Source organism: Suncus etruscus, chromosome 5, assembly GCF_024139225.1.
Source record: "Suncus etruscus isolate mSunEtr1 chromosome 5, mSunEtr1.pri.cur, whole genome shotgun sequence".
Taxonomy (NCBI): domain Eukaryota; kingdom Metazoa; phylum Chordata; class Mammalia; order Eulipotyphla; family Soricidae; genus Suncus; species Suncus etruscus.
This window is the reverse complement of record NC_064852.1, coordinates 72,848,748-72,862,649: the sequence shown is the minus strand read 5'-3', so window position 1 is coordinate 72,862,649 and position 13,902 is coordinate 72,848,748. Positions and strand designations below refer to the sequence as shown.

The following is a 13,902-nucleotide window of genomic DNA, read 5'->3' as shown; positions in this document are numbered from 1 at the left end:
ACACCACTGGATTATAAAACCTCACAGCCTGCCAAATTTTCCAATCCTGTCCTGTCACGCAGACTTTATGCTAAACTGGAGAGTTTAACCAGTCTACACCCTCTCCATCTGGTAACCACGATGGCAATGACCATGATCAAGGCACAGCTGTTGACTCTTGACAGGGAGTGTGGGGAAAGAGATTCTGAGAAAACTGGGAAGTTGATTCTGCATTGTCTCAAACAGAAAAAAAAAGTATAACCTTGTGTATCAGTTCCTAGCCCAGGTTCGTTTTGTATGGGTTTTACTGAGAAATTTGACATTTACTTTGCAGTGAAAGGTATGTGTGGGTTTATTTTTCAGCAGCTAACAACAAAATATAATGATGGATCTTACCATTGCCAAGCTCAGAATAGCTCCTATTCTGTACATTTTAAAATATGGGGGTTTACTTTATTTTTGAGAGCAATATTATATCTTAATGCCATGCCATCCCTATTATTCTTTTATTTATAATAAATGTTATGAGAAGTCTTATTCTCGTTGATAAATTCTGTGCTTTAGAGCTGATCTCTTTCCAACCCTGACACCTCAGTGTTGAAGAGATCGTTTCTTGGCTTCTAGACCAAGGACACTTCTTGGTAATTGGGCTGTATTTTCACACTATTGTATTTCACTTTTCATTGTTGCTGAGGTGGTTGCATAAAATACTACGACTAAAAGCTTTTTACTCATCAAAATTCTTATAGCAGGGAAACATTAATTAAATAACTTAAGCCACTTTTTCATACAAAACAATGTGGTGCTGCTGCTTTGGATGGTAGTACTGGGAGCTGAAGGGGTCACATATGTTGGTATTGAGGTGGAGAGAGAGGAAGATGTGGTGTCAGGGATCAAACTCAAGCCCCCTTATATGCCAGAAATGTGCTTCATCATCAACCCTTTGAGGCATATCCCCAGTTACAATAATACATTCATACTCTGGAGGTATTTTGAAATCATGTAAATAATAATTTATACAGAATCATAATAGTAATTTATGAAAAAAAGGTATCTTTATATTCTTGTCAAGAAAAGATTATCTTGATGCTCTCCCTGCTGCCTGCACTATCACTTCTGGCAAACTCCAGGGACCATACTCAATAAAACTTAGGTCAGTCATATGCAAGGCAAATTTCCTGTCCACTGTACTATTTCTCCAGTCCATTATTTTACTTTTATGCTAACATTTAATGTGACCATTACACCATTACACCACTAGGTAAAACAGGAGCTGCCCTATTTGGGAACACAGCTATGAAACCATAGAACTACAATTGGTTTCACTTTCTGGTCTTGCCTCAAGGATAACAGAGTTGGGCCTTTATCATTTTAGAAGTGCTCTTGAAAAAAGAAGTTATAATTACCTTTATCTCTTTTACTCAAGATTTTATATTTTAGAATCACTTATTTTTATTTTTTAATTTTATTTATTAGAATCACTTTTAAAATATTTTCCTCTTTATTCTAATAGGATAATACTTCTGCTTTATATGGAATATATTTTCTTTGGTTTCTCCATATAAAAATATTAGAAATATAGAAAATTTATAACTTCAGTAGAGAATGTCACAAATCCAGTCATTCAGTAACAATGAAATCAACAAATTTAGATCTACCAATACTACTCTTAGGGAATTCATACACACACACACACACACACACACACACACACACACACACACACACACACACGAAATGAAAGTATTTATTGTAGAAAACTAGATAGTAAGAAAATGGTCATGTATGTGAGAGGGTATATATGTTAAAAGGGATAAATAAGAGGCCAAGATCCCAAACACTTCCATCTGGATTAACAGTAAGGATCTGAGGTAGTAGAAAGAAAAGCCATAAAATTGTCCTTAATACATGCACTTAGACAAGGACACCACAAAAGTCATTAAGTGGTCATTCTCTTGGAGTTTAGATAAAAGTGTAAATTTTCTAGCTTTATATGTTAGTGCCGTTATACCTAAAAAAACTTTCTTAACATTCTCCCCTATGCCCACTTTGCAAAAACATAAAGACATTTTGAGCCATATGTAAAGAACTGCTAAACTGATTCTTTCACACAACTAAATTGATTCAAAAACTAAGAGGGGCAGTGCAATGGCACAGTAAGTAGGGCATTTTCCTTCACAACAGATCCAGGTTACATCCCTAGCAGCCCATATGGTCTCTGGAATCTGCCAGAGTGATTTCTGAGCCCACAGCCAGGAGTAGCGCCTGAGCTTTGATGGGTGTGGCCCAAAAACCAAGGGGGAAAAAAAAAACCTAAGAATACAAAGAACAACAAAGGTGGGACTGGCCTTGAGGAAATCCAATACTAAGACAGACTCGTCTAAGGCTATTGAAAAAAATAATAAGACAAAAATTGTTTCTTCATACAAAGAGTTTAGATATTTAATACTTAGTATCAAAGACCCCATGATGTGTTTTATTTTTTAAGTCAAAAAAAAAAAAAAAAAAAAAAAGCTGGGGTAGGGCTAGACAACCTAACTCAAGTGATATGCTCAGACTATATTCCAAGTTCACATGACCTTAAAGCTATCTCAAAAGCTCACAAATAGCTTTATTTTTGTTTTATACCAGGAAGGGGATAAGTTAAGTTTTTATTTCTTTCAAATAAAGTGTACAAAACTATATTGTTCACAGATACACACGGAAAAGGAATGAAGAAGTGGCAAATATATACTAATGTCACTTAAAATTTCTATACTGAACAACAATGAAATAAACAATAGAAACTGAATGTTTAGCTTAAGGATGCAATGTTCATATACCTTCATCACATAAATTATACTTTCAAGAACTGTGTTCTGTGCAAAACACAAACATGTCAATTTCAGCCCAGGGGGCATTTTTTCCTAGGTTTATAACCCCTTGAAAATAGAGGTTTCATCTAGAAAAACTAACAGATCCTCAGCTGCTTTCAACATTATAATATATTCATAAGGCAAGTATTCACTGGCAAATATATAACAAATTAAATGGCAAAAGGGTGCGGTCCAAATTCATAATGGAAATTGGGTCAAACCAACCATGAGCAACAAAGTATAAATCAAGGATGGAACAGGCAAAAACAAGCAATAACAAAAACCAAGACTCTATGGGAGTTTTTTAAGCTCATACTAAAAATAATTTAAATGTGCACATGTGTTGCAAAAGATTATTATTAAAAGGGTATAAACGATCTCAGTTAAAATATAATAAGTGTATATATGTGTATGTGTATATACATTATATGTGCATCTTTATAGCTCTGAGTAAGAGAAAAGTACCTTGTGAAAATAAAATCACATACCATCATAGTAGACAATTGCACCTACAAGCTTGTCCTTCTGGAGCATTGGGAAATGCTCAAGGGCTCTGGATTTGCTGAGGACATAACTGCTTTTCAGGCAATTACTTCCTGCAACCAGATCATATAATTTGATTCCTACCCAGTAGTAGGGTAGTTGCCACCACCTACAACAGAAAGAGAGAGAATTGTTCTTCATACATAGACCCCGGCATAGTAGAATGTCATATTAAGTTGCAAAATTTTTTTAAGAAAAGCAAAAACTATCTAGAACATGCATTGCAAAAAAAGAGAGAAAACAACAACGTGATTATTTATGATACTAGCCTAGCCAAATTTTACATCAGTAAATGAAATCATCATGATCCCTAATAAAACACCTCTAAGGCAGGGTTCTTCTCAGCCTAGTTGCATATTAGAAAGCTTGGAACGGGGGGCCGGGAAGGTGGCGCTAGAGGTAAGGTGTCTGCCTTGCAAGCGCTAGCTTAGGATGGACCATGGTTCGATCCCCCGGTATCCCATATGATCCCCCCAAGCCAGGAGCGACTTCTGAGCTCATAGCCAGGAGTAACCACTGAGCATCAAACAGGTGTGGCCCAAAAACCAAAAAAAAAAAAAAAAAAAGAAAGCTTGGAACAGGGCCAGAGAGATAGCATGGAGGTAAGGTGTTTGCCTTTCATGCAGAAGGTCATCAGTTCAAATCCCAGCGTCCCATATGGTCCCCCGTGCCTGCCAGGAGCAATTTCTGAGCCTGGAGCCAGGAATAACCTCTAAGCACTGCCAGGTGTGACCCAAAAACCACAAAAAAAAAAGAAAGCTTGGAACATCAATAATAGTTTTTAGGACTTCATGTATCTAGAGATTGGTTTAACTGGACTAGATTAAAAGCCACGAAAATCACTAATTTTTGTCAGCAATGTACACAAAAATATGGATAAACATTATAAAATGTGTCTGTTTGTAGGCCCCAAAATAGGTAGCTAATAGTAACACAATCTGCTGTTTCATATCACCAGTAATACAAAGGTAACGTAATAGTTTTCGAAAAGTAGCTTTTATAATTCAAAATCTGACACCTCTATATAAGATTTTAGTTTTTGTTAATTCAGAAAGTTAAAATAACTCAAAATGCTTTAAATTTAAATTTGACACCTGTTAAATTCAAATTTTACAAAAAGATATTTTTGAGAAGTCACTGCAATCTACATCTGACCCTCATATTCCCCAAGGCAAACTAAAGGCTCTTTGATAAACTCACAGAAAACTAGAGAAACTACTCATTGTAAATAAATATAAAATACATATTATTGCTTTCTTAATCTAGCCCTCAAATATAGGTAAGATTTATTAGGGGAAAAAGTCCATACTTTTAAATACAACAAAGAAAAAAATATGTTTAAAGGCTTGAAGATTAGGGGCCAGAGCAATAGTCGAGTAGGGCTTTTGCTTTGGATGTGGCTGATCGTCGGCACCTTATATGGTCCATGGGGCCCGCCAGGAGTGACTCCTGAGCACAGAACCATGCCTATCTCCTGAGCACTGCCAACTGTAGCCCTCCCCCAATAAAAAACAAAGAGATTAGAGGTTAGGACCAATTAATTAAAACTCCATTAAGAAATGCACATCAAGGGACAATATCCATTAACACTTTGTTATTCTACTGACCTCAGATAGATAAATAGTATAAAGAAGATATCAAAGGCTTACTTGTAAATTGGAAGCATTATAGGCAATGGAGCTGATAAATGGGGAGCAATTTCTAGTAGGTTGGCACGCTCGTGAAGGGCTTCTTTTACCATCCTATACTGAAAAGCAAAACAGAGAAAATTAGTTTGGCAGTAACAGATCATAATATTTTCAAATGGCAAATAGACACCCTGCCAACTGATTGATACACAGAAACCTCTCTACCTCTGAGGGAGGATAGCTCTCTCCTAATCAAATTTCTAATAATACATCATGCTGTCAACCTGAAAGATTTTTTAGAAACCTTAACTGTATTTGCATAGGAGAAAAACATGCTGTCAGAGTTCCCAGGTGTAAGATATTTTCCTGACTTCAGTTGCAAGATTATTGTAACAATTTATCTTGCATTCTCAGCATTGTCTCCTTTCTCATTCCCCTATAATATTTTCTCATGTTTGAGATAACAGATAACTTAAATCCCCACTTAAACATTTCCTTCTTTCTTCCGCTGGTTCATCAGAGATGATACTCAGGAGTTGTGTGGAGTATTCTGTAGATTATAAAAAAGCTTTTTTCTTAACCTTAGTCCTCATTCAGTCTCACTGAAGAGCCAGTAATAGTACTAATTTTACAAATGAGAAGCAGGAGGCACATAGAATTTGAATACATAAACTGGAACACATCACAAGTCATCTGATTCAAATTCTTCTGTTCATTTCTTTGCATCTATCATAATGCTGAAGACACTTAAGGAAAGGGGACAGATCCAAAAATGACAGTATCAAGTGAGAACTGCTGTGTTCTTCCTGTATGAAAAGCTGATAGGGAATTCAACTGATATTTTTTTTACCTCTCTAGGAAATGTCATTTTACCCACTGCAGTTTTCAGATGGTGGCAGACTGGACACAATCAAATGCAACCTAAGGAATGCATGACACAGAACATCTTTTTCTTCAGGTGTCAGTAACAGGATGAATGTGTGATTGTGGTAGCAGTTTAGAATGATCAATTTCTGTACTACAACACAACTCCCTTGAAAGTGCTTGGGAAACAGCTATTCGGGGGTCATTGCCACCCCCCCCAATCTATCACAATTGTTAAAAAGGATCACATTTATAAATGATTTTGTAAGTTTGCTATTTCTGAAAATCTATAAACATAGTATTACAGGATAGAGCTGGCAGAACTGTCCTAAAAGAGACTCCAGCAAATAAGCTAAATAGGTATTGCCAATAGGAACCTTCTCTTTATTTAAAGAAATGATTTAATTGGGTAGAAAAAAAGCAAGCATAGTCACAATTTTTGTTTAACAACCGGCATACATAATCACCTGCTCCAAATCCAACTTCATGATAGCCTTCTGAAGATATCTCACACCACCATGGATCAATTTAGTGCTTCTGCTGCTGGTCCCCGATGAGAAATCATCTCTTTCTACAAGGGCTGTTTTCAGTCCTGTGTAACCAGAAAACCAAATTAACTTCTTAAATTACACAATTTGTATGTAATTCATTAAAGGCACTTCTCCAGGGTAGAGACAATCAGAAGAAAAATTACTCTGAACATGTATAAATTTGTATTCAAAGTGCAGAACACTGTCTATATTATAATGAAGAGATTTTAGTCTCTTCCTGAGGGAAAAGTCAAACCAGAACTAGAAGCATATTAAACTGTGAATGAATCACAACTAGAAAATATTATACTACAATTTCATAGCGGTAACATACTCTGGTGTCTTTAGAAGGTCAAAGAAGAGCCAGGCATCCATCTTTAATCATGTAGGTTTAATTCAGTGTTACTATGAAGCCTTCCAAAACTCACATTCATCACTCACTATAGGAATCCAGAGACAGTGCCAGGGGTCTCAAACTCGGCCCTCTGTACAACATTTTGTGGCCCTGCCCTAGAGGAATATTTTTTGTTTTGTTTTGTTTTAGTTGTTTGGGTCACACCCCTCAATATTCAAGGCTTACTACTGACTTTGCACTCAAGGATCACCTCAACTTTGCCTCCTGCGGCCCCCAGGTAAATTGAGTTTGAGACCCTAATCTCTTCACCTCTCGTGTGTAAATAACCTAAAGTAAAGTTTAGGTTTAAGTTCCTTCATACTATCTCTTTTTTTTTTAGAGTAGCATTAAATAGGCATAACATAAGATAAAAGATCAAAGATATCAAAACAGAAAACAAATAAAGAAAATAAGCTTTAATTGGAAGGAACATCAAATTAAAAAATAGTTTAATACATATACACAAAGCCAAAAAAAAAAAAAAAAAAAAAAAAACCAAAAACAGGCCAGAACAAATAAAGCCAGTACAAATGGCCAGATATAAAGAAAAGAAAATAGACCTAGACATTATCTCCCTCCCACAACCCACATCCTTTCCTTAGCATGTGAGGAAATCTATTCTTTTGTAAAATAACGCCTGCCACTTCAGGGCTAGAAAAAGCTAGCTGTACGGCAAGTACCACCTACTAGGTAGAGATAAAACCCAAAATTTCAAGTGAAAATATAAAACCCAAAGTGTACATCATCGTCAAGTCAGGAGGAATTTTTCATGGCTTGCCTTGACTCTTGGGGGATGTGAGAATGTCAAAGAATCCAATTACAATAAGAATATGTAGCTAGAGCAGTATGGGCTGACCAAGCTCATACAAGAGAACCTGTGCATGTATTCAATTCAGAGTCATTTATTACATTTAATACCAAAGGGTCGTTTTTTTGTTTTTGTTTTTTTTTTGATTTTTGGGTCACACCCAGCAGCACTCAGGGGTAACTCCTGGCTCTATGCTCAGAAACCGCCCCTGGCAGGCACAGGGGACCATATGGGATGGCGGGATTTGAACCAATGACCTTCTGCATGAAAGGTAAACACCTTACCTCCATGCTATCTCTCCGGCCCCAACCAAAGGGTCGTTTTTATAACTTTTAACAGTTTAAATATCGTGCCCAAATGTCATCATAGAAACAGGGCACTCCTCTGGACTCAAAAGGAAAAGATATTTGGAAACTGTGGAGAAAATAGTAAGAAAACTTTGATTTGAGGGCAAAAGTGGCTAATTTTCTAAATAACTAGAAAAATAATAGTTATAACAGGCATCATAGACCGAGGTCATTATTTTTAAGCATTAATAACAAATATCTATGAAATTCTTAACTGAAAATTTCAGAGTGATTAGTAGATATAGTACAGAACACATACACATACACACACACACACACACACACACACACAATGTAATAGTTCAACTGACTGAATCATGCTTTTCATGTGGGAGACCTGGTTTCGATCTCTGATACAAGAAGGTTATCTAAGCAGTGCCCAATACCTGAGCAATGTCAAGAGTAACTCCTAAGAATAGAACTGGGAGCAATACTGAATGTAGTCCAATACACACACACACACACACACACACACACACACACACACACACACACACTCCACACACACAGAATTAAGTAAACGAAGTTTAGCAGTTTTAGAGGTACTATATTTAAAATTACATAGAATACATTAGGCTAGACATTAAACTCAGGGGAAAAAAAAACCCTCAACTTGTGTGGTCAAGATCACATTTGCAATCTCTTAAGAATGCACTATCTTGGTAAGCCACATCACCTTCAGTTACTATGTCCAACATGGAAAATTCTTCCAGAATCAAAATAGACTGTTTTTTTCTTTAGTTGAAGTTCAAATGAGGGAGTTAACTTTCAAGTGGCATTTTTAAGAGATAGATTGTTTAAATATACTTCTATTTCAACCTTGCAGTCAGTCATGGTACCAAGATAACTACACATGACAGGCAGAGATGAAAGTCAGAGGGAGAGAGGATACATTTCTAAGAAGGGCTAGCAGGATGGTTCAATTGCCTTAACCAGGTTAAATCTCTGGCACCCCACACAGTCCCGTAAGGCCACCAAGAGTGATCCATGTGTGCAGAATGGATCATTTTGGTTGTGCCCCCACCTAGAAAAAGAAAAAACTTCTGTGGCCAGAAAAGAAAAATGGGGGGTAGGGTAATTGTCATGAACACAGCCAATCTGAGTTTGATTCCCAACAATTGCTTAAGATTCCTTGTGCATAACCAGAAGTGACCTCTGAGCACAAAGCCATGAGTACTGTCTGGTATAGCCCAAAAACAAACCAAAAGAAGCTTCGCACCCAGACCATAGATTCCCCCTGAGTGCCCAAATGGATCCTTGCAGGCTACGGTGCAAAGATGTCATTACTATGCGGAAAGATTCATTTCATAATTCTTCATGTCATATGATTTGGACTATTTTGCCTTTAAAACAAGTCAAATATAACAGTGATCAACAGACCACTTTTGTGATTTAGGTTCCGCTCTTGTTTACCAGTATTCCCTCCCGCCTGGTCAAATGAAGCAAGTTGCCCTGTGTTTTGTGAGAAACTGACTCCTGCCAACAGTCCTTGCCTGAGCAGTTAGCAAACAGCTACTTAGCAACTGATAAATCAGCCAGAGGATACAACTAAACTCCTAACTCACTGGAACTATGAAATCATGAGTTCCAAAAGCCACTAAATTCAGGGGTAATTTACTAATGGCACAATTCCCTGGGTAAACAATAAATGAAACCAAAGTAATGATTTCTAATGTCCCTGGCAATAGGATCTTATGAAAAACTGCAGATATGGGGCATAAGTATTCAAGATGGGTGGAAGAAGGAAGGGAGTTATCAGTACAAAGGTCACTTAAGCAAGAAGCAAAGGCCAATGCATGAAATGGTCCAGTTTATTAAGGGGCTGAAGGGACAAAATGAAGAAATACTGGAGGGAGAAACCGTAGAAGGCATAACACAAATGATCAACACTGGGACATTTGGGTCCTATCCTGTGAAAATTTTTTCTTACATTAATATATAGATCTGATCTCACAAGAAAAATGCCTCTGTGATTATAGCTAGAAATCTTGGGTCTGTCTGAAGAAGTCAGTACTTCATTAGTAAGTACAAGACTTGACTTGTACTTGATATGCAAGCATTAGTTTAAATGTCCTATTCAGATACACTTTCTCTGTTAGGAGAATCAAGGGAATTCAAGTTGTTGGGGTTTTTTTTTTTATTGATTATTAAAGAGGGAGTAATACTTGAATTTTTCCCCATAGGCTTTAAGATATTGTTTTGAGAAATACCATTGTATCTGTCAGAGGAACCACCTAGGCACTTTAAGCTTGTCTTGCAAGCCACCAATCTGCTTTGGCTCCCTTGAATGCCATATAGTTTCCAGAACTTGCCAGGAGTAATTATTCCTGAGCACAAAGCCAGGATAATATGACCCCTGAGCATCACCCAGTGTGGCACAAAAATTAAAACAAAAATAAAAAAGATTTAGAAAGATTTCTCTGTAGGAGACACTTCCAGAGAGAAAGAGAAGAGGCAGAAAAGAGCTGATAGTAGAAGACGATTCAAGGGCTATGAACACAGCAAGAGTGAGGCTGTGCAGCCTCATAGACAAAAGACAAAACTAGGAAGTGAGGGGTTGAAGACAGCACAGCAGGCAGAATGTTTACCTCGCATAAGGTCAACCCAGTTTGTTCAATGGCATTCAATGGTCGCCTCAGCACCACCAAGATGTACTTCTTTGAGTGCAGAACCAAGAGCAACCCCTGGACACTATGGGGTGTGGCTCCAAAACAAACAAACAAACAAACAAACAAACTAAAAACTAGAAAGTGATATGAGAGAGTTTTATGGGCTAGTGTTGTCAGAGTTGGATTGTTCTGATTTCTCTTTTCTTTCTCAGATGGACACAGTATGAGGCAGTAACTACTCTAGGAATTAGCAAGTTTTCTCAAGGATATTTCAGGATATTCAAGTGAAAGCTTACACTTTAAAACCTCAAAATGCTTTTGCAAGTATTGGACATTTTAAAAAGTTACCCACATGTACTTATGTGAGAACCCCCAGTGAATACCAACAAAATTAAAATAGGCATTTCTTTCAAGCTAGTCTTTTTTTCTTGCCCTCTTATTTTCAGCATCATATCATCACACTACCTTCCAAAGGTTCTGGTGAGAAATAATGCTGCTCTCCTCGCTAAGCATAAAACAGGAGAACTTAGTCTACAAAATTATAGTCAAAATGATATATAACATATAACTAGGACCTGTGAGATAGTCACACAAGCATATGTCCTAGCTTATTGATTTTAAAATAGGGGAGAAGACCTCTTTTGAGTTATTGATACATGCAGTTTGGAGCATGTGAAGACACTCTGAGTCTTGATGAGTTCTAGTATGAGGTACATTATGCAGAGCATTTAGAGCAAATACTCTCTCAGAGCGTTTATCCAGACAATTGCTGCTATTCATTCCTTCCTACACGATAATGTCGTGTAGAGGATCTCATCAGAAGGAAAACACATTAACTGACCAAGGGCTGCTACTTCACTCCTTGCCTGCTTTCCTGCATGAGACACCAAGAAGACGAAAGCAAACATAATCTCTTCAGGGTCCAAAACCAGGTAAGCTGTCCCCAACCAATAAGGGTAGAAGCTGATTCCTGCCATGTGTTTGGGCACAAGAGAGCCATTAAAAATGGCTGCTGCCTCGATTCCTGCCTGCTTTCCTAAGTGAGGCAGCCAAGAAGACAACAGCGAACATAATCTCTTCAGGCCCAACACCCAGTAAGCTGTCTCCACCCAATAAGTGTAGATACAGAGAGTATGATTGCTCCACTCACTCTGCGGCCTCACGCATCTTCTAGCCCATGAACTCCACCATGACACATATTAAAAACTACATTACAAATGTGGAAATATGGAAACAATGCAGAACAACACCATGCATAGAGAATGAAGATAGCAACTCTGATGACCCGAAAAGTACCAACCTAGTTAGCCTCTCAGATAAGGTGTTTAGAGCAAAAAAAAATTGGGGGATGCTCATAGAACTCCAAGAAAGCATAGATCAAGCTGAACAGACCACAAAGATAGAAATCAGAAAACTCCAATCTGAAAGAGCAGGGCTGAAAATCTCGGTAGATGAAATGAAAACCTAAATGGATCGCCTCTTAAACAAGTAACAGCAGCTGAGGACAGAATCAATGAGCTGGAAAAGGAGATGCAGAACAATTCCATACAGCAGAATTGGTAAAGCAAATGATCAGACAGTAGAAAAATAACTTAAAGAATGTAAACAAATGAAAATAGAAGTCTTTGATAAACTCCACAGAAACAACATAAGAATCATTGGAGTCCCAGGGGCTGGAGAGATAGTGCAGCAGTAGGGCATTTGCCTTGCATGTAGCTGGCCCAGGAGGGACCCAGTTCAATTTCTGGCATCCCATATAGTCCCCAGCCTGCCAGGTGCGATTTCTGAGTGCAAAGCCAGGAGTAACCCTTGAGCACTGCTGGGTATTGCCCAACAACCAATCAATCAAGTTAAGAAAAAAAAACATTTGGAAGAATCACTGGAGTCTCAGAAACCCAGGAATAGAATAATAAGAGGAGCTGGAGGAAGAGCAAGAAGAGGACAAAGAGGAAAAAGAGGGGGAAGAAAAAAGAGAGGGAGGAGAAGGAAGTAGAAGAGGGAGGAAGAGGAGGAGGAGGAAAAAAAGAAGAGAAAAGACGAGGAGGAGTCTAGGGATGTGGTTCAATTTGTAGAGCAGATGACTTATAGGTGTCATTGCCTAGATTTGTTCTCAGATGAACTTGTGCTCTAATATCGTCACAACTTGCATGAATTAATGTATTGAAAATAAATGACAAATACCTAATAGTATCATCAGAAGTTTTCCGTATTGCCAAAAAAGTACTCTAAAACAGAAAAATATATTTTTTATTTTTCTATTACTTTTCTATCTTCATATTCTAAATGTACAATATAAAGTGTTCTAGATTTATTTTGTTTATAAGAACAAAGAAATGAGGATTAAAAAACTACACAATTTATAGTTGTAAGCACTTCTTTTAAATATATATGTGTGTGTATATATATATATATATTTATATATATTGTTGTTTTGGGATCACAGCAGCCAAGGAACAGTTTCCAGCTGGGAACCACTAGGACAATGTAGTGCCCAAGCACACTGTATGGAATGCATGTGTTCCAGTGTTTTCAGCTTTCTCTCTGGCCCTCAGAAATATATCTTTAACTCATTCACCATCTACAGAAAAGATAATAAAAAAACTCAATCTTATAATTTTGAATTATTAGGCTTGCATGAATCAAATTATAAAATATATTACTTTAGTTTTCATATCTCAAAAAATTTAAACTTCCTTAAAAAAAAAAAGCAAACTTCTCTGAAATCAAGAAAGGGAACAGAGGGGCTATACAGCAACAGCACAGAAGTTAGGGCATATGCTTTGCATATGGCCCAAACTGAGTTTGATCCTCGGAGTCTTATATTGTCTCTAGGTCCTGCCAGGAATGATTTCTGAGTGCAGAAGCAGAAGTGACCACCAGATGTGACCCAAAAAAACAAAAAACAGGTGGGGGAATAGATTAAACTAGCCCTTAGATTCAGATCACAGAACTGAGGATGTCTGGGGTAGAAAATAATGACACATAAAGAAAAAACTGGTAGAAGCACAATAGATAGAGAATCTCAGTCCTGCAGTAATGTGACAGCTTACCTGTAAGACATGTAAGTCCTCCAAATTGAAAAAAATGGTACAAACTATCACTAACTCAATGCTTAAGAGACAGAATACAAACTTTAACTCTCCCTTCGAAGATTACCGTCTGAAATTTAGAGCTTAATTTTCAGGCATTTTTAAATATAAATCAAAGAAGGGAAAGAACTCATTCATCACTGTATCATCTCAAAGAGATTTAAGCACTATTTTAAGTAACATTCTAAATGAATATTTTGTTCTTGGGTAAAATGATTATCTTGGAAACACAAAACTAATATACCCAGGTATTAAG

General features: G+C 37.2%; 1 protein-coding gene across 1 annotated transcript in view; it reads right to left on the bottom strand.

The window, feature by feature from the left end:
* GPD2 (glycerol-3-phosphate dehydrogenase 2) overlaps positions 1-13,902 on the bottom strand; it is a 115,097-nt gene that overhangs the window by 67,215 nt on the left and 33,980 nt on the right. Inside the window, exons 3-5 of the mRNA XM_049773107.1 lie at positions 6,337-6,461; positions 5,027-5,124; positions 3,323-3,486 (exon numbers count right to left, since the gene is read on the bottom strand). Of these exons, the coding sequence (XP_049629064.1) occupies positions 3,323-3,486; positions 5,027-5,124; positions 6,337-6,461 (387 nt within the window). The remainder of the gene's footprint in view (positions 1-3,322; positions 3,487-5,026; positions 5,125-6,336; positions 6,462-13,902) is intronic.